General features: G+C 42.0%; 1 protein-coding gene across 1 annotated transcript; it reads right to left on the bottom strand.

Moving 5' to 3' along the window:
* Positions 1-906: 906 nt before the first annotated feature.
* On the bottom strand, positions 907-1,837 carry LOC115382536 (heat shock protein beta-1-like). Its single transcript, XM_030084308.1, has 3 exons — positions 1,447-1,837; positions 1,270-1,333; positions 907-1,078 (listed from the first exon to the last, which is right to left on the bottom strand). The coding sequence occupies exons 1-3, from the start codon at positions 1,835-1,837 to the stop codon at positions 919-921; spliced, it is 615 nt and encodes a 204-aa protein (XP_029940168.1). The 3' UTR covers positions 907-918.
* Positions 1,838-6,000: the final 4,163 nt, after the last annotated feature.

Raw genomic sequence — 6,000 nt, 5'->3', positions numbered from 1 at the left:
AATGCAGGAATTTTCTTTGTTAAAATGAAAAACTTTACCGCAACAATAATGCAATCAAAACTTTATTTCCAACTGTGGGCAAACTCAGCAGCGACTTGACATTTCATTAGTGATGTGTCAAAATACTCATAAGAAAGTAAGAAAAACATGCGTTCGTAAGTACAACTACTAAAGAAATAGACCACTCAGATGTGATGTGATGGTGCATCTGATCAAATCTTGGTCCTGATTGTGGTCGACCTGTGTTCAAATCCCTCCTTCTGACACAATATTATTTACAGAAATATAAGTTTTTAAAAACAAATGGTGACACTTTGGGTGAATAGAGATTGTGATTACAATATCTGTGATATTTCAGGAGTGGGTGAGACGGTCATAGAGCATGGATAAAAAATAGACATCCTTCTAACAAAACTTTGAAAGATCAATAACAAAAATCAACTCCAACTGAAAACATTTTGCAGCAGATTACAGTTTTGTATTTAGATAAAAATCTGCAGTGTTTTACCACCGGTCTGTTAACAGTCGTCTTTCAAACGTTGCTGCTTGTCTTTAAACACTAGATGTCTCTGTTGACCCTCCCACTGAGGCAGGCTGCCTGTTTCTCCTCCTGCTTGACTTTTCTTGGCTCTCTGCCTTCTTCCTCTACATTTTTCGACACTGTCGTGATTATGAATCATCAACATCCATGTCATTTCTCTTTTACCACTTACCTGATTGCATCTATTTTTGAAATGTGTTACATGGAAATTACTGCAGAGAGTGTTTGAAGTTTACTATTTAAAGCAATTTAAAGCAATATTTTTAAGCTTTATAATAAAAAAAAAGCTGCAAACTGAGGTGATATTAAATCTTTTCTGAGCAATTACATGCCATAAATAACCTCTAATAGCCTCTGTGGTGTTCGGCCTGCTGGCTTCACTGTTCCTCCTCTTGTTTCTGTCTGATCTGAACCGGGATGACGATCTCCCTGCCCGGGTTGCTGAGGGTCGTCCCTGGAACAGGGGCCTCTACCGACAGGATGCCTTCACCAGACAAGGACGAGCTGATGTGCTGTAAGTCCACACCCTGAGGCAACCTAATAAAAAAAAAAAGAGAAAGATCTCAGACAGCAATGTTTTTTTTTCCTACATTTTAACACCGAGGTGTGTGTTTGGAAATACTGGTGGGTTGCATGTGGGCACAGTGAGCTTGAGCGATTCTAACAAAACACAATGTTTAAAATATTAAATAAATCAAATAGGATATTTCATATCTTATCAGACCTACTTGTATTTTCGAGTGAAGCACCTTGAAACCGTTCCGTGCTCATCCTGCCTCTCCTCGTGATTTCCTTCAAAAGGAAAAAAAATTACAAACAAGTAAAACAGTTCAAATATAAAGGTTCATTTCCATCCTCATAGGCTTTGAGAAAATTCACTCCAAAGAAGAAGAAATGTTCATTACCTGATATTTGCAGATACCCCTCCTTGGTAGTGATGCTGATCTCCTCTGGTGAGAAGTGATTGACGTCCAGGTTAATCTTCCAGCTGTTCTGCCCTGTGCGGATTTCCGACACTCCGCTCGTCAGTCGTTTCAGATCCTTCTGGCTCTGCGCCGCGGGGTGCTGGCCGGCGAACGGAGGCAGGTGAGGGGTTTGCGTGAACTCTGGCCAGGAGAAAGACGCCAGCCTCCTCTTCGCCCAGTCCAGCCAGTCCAGATCGCCAGGCTCCAGGAAAGGAGGGAGGCCAAAATCCTGAGCAAAGATACGGCTTGGCTGCGTCCAGTTTGGGAAAGGCTCCCAGTTGACATCTCGTCGGAAGATGGGACGAGATAAGACGTTATTTTTTTCACCCATATCCCTAGAAAATCAGCTCAGACTGAAGGACGGAGATGTGGAAGCTGCAGAGTCTGTAGCTCCACCCTGGCAAACAAGTCCTGATTGATGACCAGGACATAAAACAACACAGCCGCTTTAGAGTCGCTGTATTTTTATTTGCAAGCTTTAACAGAAAGTGAGCCTGAGGTCCGGGTAGGAGGCGGCTTTTGGCAACCCCTCTGCTCCACACACACACACACACACACTTTTTATACCCAGCTGATCACTTCAACACATGCGTAGCACCAAGCGCGATCTGTGGAATGGGAGCGACTTGATATGTGATGAGCTGGAGTTGTCACTCCTCTGTTGCCCCTGGTCTTGGAAGGGATAAAGCTAATTATTTGTATTTATATCTCTGGAGTGTCCGTGACAAGTTGTTGGAGAATGATTCCCCATAGCAGCGAGCGGACACTTTATTCAGCTGTGGCCTTTGCAGTCTTGTCACATACTGGCGCTCTTTGTCCAGAGAAATCGCAGGTCTGTGCTATGCAGGGGAACGGCACGTACGTCCAGGGTCGCACGGTAAACAACGGTGTTACTTCCAGTTTCTGAACCTGCGATCGAAAACAAGAAAGGAGCAAATACACAAGGCGAATGCGGCGGACAGACAACTTTATCAGAAAGGAAAAAGGCATCCAGGATAAAGTGATGTGTAGAGGGACTGACGCTGTCGAACGGTGGTGAGGAATTTTACAGGGGTCAGCTGTGCTGCCATGGGTGATATGCTGGACAAATAATGAGTGATGGAGAAAGAGGCTTGTTTTTTTTCCCATGAGCCAGTGTTTTCACTGGCCTTCCTTATCTGAAGTGAGACTTCTTTCAATATTATATTGACTGGATTTATTCAGGTTTTATTGTTAAAAGTTAATGAGTGAGTTTCACTATCTGACAGCTCTTGATTGACAGGACACAGTAACACACTGGCGAGCCTGGTTGTCCTGCTGAAGGCTTGGAGTTCATCATTATGAGCAGTTTTTGGTTCTTCTTTCTCATTAATATTTACTTTTTCTAGATAACACAAATATTTTGGGAGTTACATTTGTGAGAGGTACAAATGCCAGATCCTGTCAGTGGATACGGGATCGGAGTTAAAGTGGGGAATGATTGATGAATGCGATCAGTACTAGTGAGGAATTACCTCACTCTGCAATGTTAAAGTAAAATTTGAATTTAAAAAGGAATTTCCATACATTTGCACTGAAATAGTTATTTTCCTGCACTACATGTAGTTTACAATATATTCTTGCACATCTGGATCCTTACATTTTCACATGATGTTTATTTATATATTTAATTTAATACATAGTTTTCGCCTTTCTTTTTTTTCTTATTGTTAACATCCCAGCATCACAACTGGTCATCCATCAGTTCAAGGGACAAAATATAAGAAAATACTGACAACAATACTGTTCTGTAATGGTTTTGTAAACTCGAATGCACCTTGACCCATGGGGTCACTGCCACAATATCAAAAGTATTTTTGATTTTGAACACTAAAGTGCGGGTAATAGAGGTGGCTAATGTGGTTCATGCAAACAAAATAACACCTTTGGAAGACACAGGATGTGCAGTATGTTTTTATTGTGAGAGACATTTCTTAAAATGAGCTCGTATTTGATGCCATTCAAGCATCAACAACATACACTGTACAGTCAGTTGAGTCCATTCCATGTTCTGGACTTCTGGGAGTGTTTGTACAATAATAATTTAAACAAAGGGTTTCACTGCTCATCAAAAACACACAGAAGCTGTAATTTTGCTAATTGCTAATTCTGTGTCTTTTTGGAGTCCTTTGCCAAATGTTCAAGCAGTTTCCAAGCTCTTCATTAAAAACTAATTGGAATTGTTTGGCTGTGATGAGTCTGGGAACCAAAAATCAAAATTGAGACTTAGCATGATTTCAGTTTGGTTCTCTGTACTTGTTTGAGATAATAATGAGAATACATTTTATTTGGACACAGTACAAGAATTTTCATAAAACCACAAAACATTTTAAACATAGTTAAAACAATACAATACATAAAGGAATTTTCATCAGAGGTAATATGCAATTGTGAATGGATGTGTTTTGAATTGTGATTTGAATAGAAAAATGATTCAATGTTTCTTAATTGGGGTGAAAGTCGATTGCGGAGACTGGGAGCAGAACAGCTGAATGCTCTGAGGTGAATGATGAAGAGGAGGGGGACTCGGACAGAGCCCTGGGGCACACCTGGTTTTTGACAAAATTGGAGTGATAGCAGCCGATTTGAAGCATATGGGAACAGTTCCAGTGGTAAGAGAGGAGTGGATGATGGCAGAAAATAAACTGGAGTGACAGTGGGTTTTGGAGTTAACGATGGAGTCCTTATAACGTATGATATGTAAGTTGGTCATTTGTGGATTTGTTTGTTTTATGACCAATAACAGTTCAGCAAATGGAGGATATATCAAATAATAAAGTAGTAAGTGTGACAAGAGGGATGATGGTTAAAGCTCGTCACCGATGGCCACCTCTTTTGCTTGTGCTGCTTTTCTGAAATAGAAACACGTTTGGAAAGTACAAGTCATTTTAAACATTTGTGATAACAAGTTAGTGTCAATAATATGATACCATTTAGTCTTAAGCAATCAGATGAAGGGGATCAACATAAGGTCCTGCACTGTACCTTTTTTGCTTCCTGGAGTAAAGCACGAGTGTTGTGATAATTACAATCAGTGCCAGCGCTCCTACGACTGAACCAGCCACAATCCCTGCAATGTTACCTGAAACAAAGCAAAAAGACTCTTTAGTATATTTCATGAATGGACGTTTTGAAAGAAATGCACAAAAAGGACTTTAATCAACATCTGCTGTGAACTGAAAGAGCTGTCAGTGTCTCTGTAAAATGTCATCATGTAAAATTTACAATGTCATCTGCAAATATCATGAGCCTCCTGCCTCACCTCATCCGTCATCCTGTCAGTCACTACTGGAAACAAGTAAGTAAGTAAGTAAACTTTATTAGTATATAAGACAGGCTATAAACCAAGAGAAAGGAGGGAGGCCGAGGACTAGTGAGCGTCAGAGCCACTATCCAGGAGGAAACCAAGAGCCTCCATGAGTATACCAAGAAGATGTCCCCCAGTGATGATCTGCTAAGTGAATGCCTCAGACATCAAAAGCCCAGTAAGGAGGAGCCAGAGGAACTATCATGGACAGACAAAGCCCTGCAGGGCATGTACCACCGACAAATTGAAGAAGTGGCTGACATTGGAAAAACATACCAGTGACTGGAAAAGGCTGGAATGAAGGACAGCACAGAGGCACTAATCATAGCTGCACAAGAACAGGCTCTTAACACAAGATCAATAGAGGCCGGGATCTACCACACCAAACAGGACCCCAGGTGCAGACTGTGCAAAGAAGCCCCAGAGACAGTACAGCACATCACAGCAGGGTGTAAGATGCTAGCAGGCAAGGCATACATGGAACGGCACAACCAGGTAGCGGGCATCGTGCACAGAAACATATGCACCGAGTATGGACTGGAGATCCCAGGGTCAAGATGGGAGACACCTCCAAAGGTGGTCGAGAACAATCGAGCCAAGATCCTGTGGGACTTCCAGATCCAGACTGACAAGCAGGTGATGGCCAATCAACCTGACATAGTGGTGGTGGATAAACAGCAGAAGACAGCTGTGGTGATAGATGTAGCAATCCCAAGTGATGGCAACATCAGGAAAAAGGAGCACAAGAAGCTGGAGAAATACTAAGGGTTGAGGGAAGAGATGGAGAGAGTGTGGTTCATGAAGACAACAGTGATACCAGTAGTGATCGGGACACTGGGAGCAGTAACCCCCAAGCTGGGAGGATGGCTCCAGCAGATACCAGGAACAACATCTAAGATCTTTGTTCAAAAGAGCGCAGTCCTAGGAACAGCTAAGATCCTGTGCAGAACCCTCAAACTCCCAGGCCTCTGGTAGAGGACCCGAGCTTGAAGGAGACAGACACAATACCGCCGGGTGGAGAGAACACAGTTTTTTGTTGTTTTTTTTTGTTTTGTTTTGTTTTTTTTAACAAGATAACAGTACCATACAAGCTAAAAGGCTTGTTCAAAGAAAAAGGTCTTTAGCTGCTTTTTAAAGAATCAACATTGTCCAGAGACCTAAGCGAGACG

Source organism: Salarias fasciatus (genome assembly GCF_902148845.1).
Source record: "Salarias fasciatus chromosome 7 unlocalized genomic scaffold, fSalaFa1.1 super_scaffold_4, whole genome shotgun sequence".
NCBI classification, from domain to species: domain Eukaryota; kingdom Metazoa; phylum Chordata; class Actinopteri; order Blenniiformes; family Blenniidae; genus Salarias; species Salarias fasciatus.
Note: the sequence above shows the minus strand (reverse complement) of the source record. Positions and strands in the feature narration are given on the sequence as shown.

Bases quoted from the DNA above. Each gene is read 5' to 3' on its own strand.
- LOC115382536 (XM_030084308.1), bottom strand. From the start codon at position 1,837: ATGGGTGAAAAAAATAACGTCTTATCTCGTCCCATCTTCCGACGAGAT. The intron at 1,334-1,446 runs GTAATGAACATT...TTCCTTTTGAAG, and splicing joins GGGGTATCTGCAAATATCAG to GAAATCACGAGGAGAGGCAG. The intron at 1,079-1,269 runs GTAGGTCTGATA...TTTTTTTATTAG, and splicing joins TGCTTCACTCGAAAATACAA to GTTGCCTCAGGGTGTGGACT.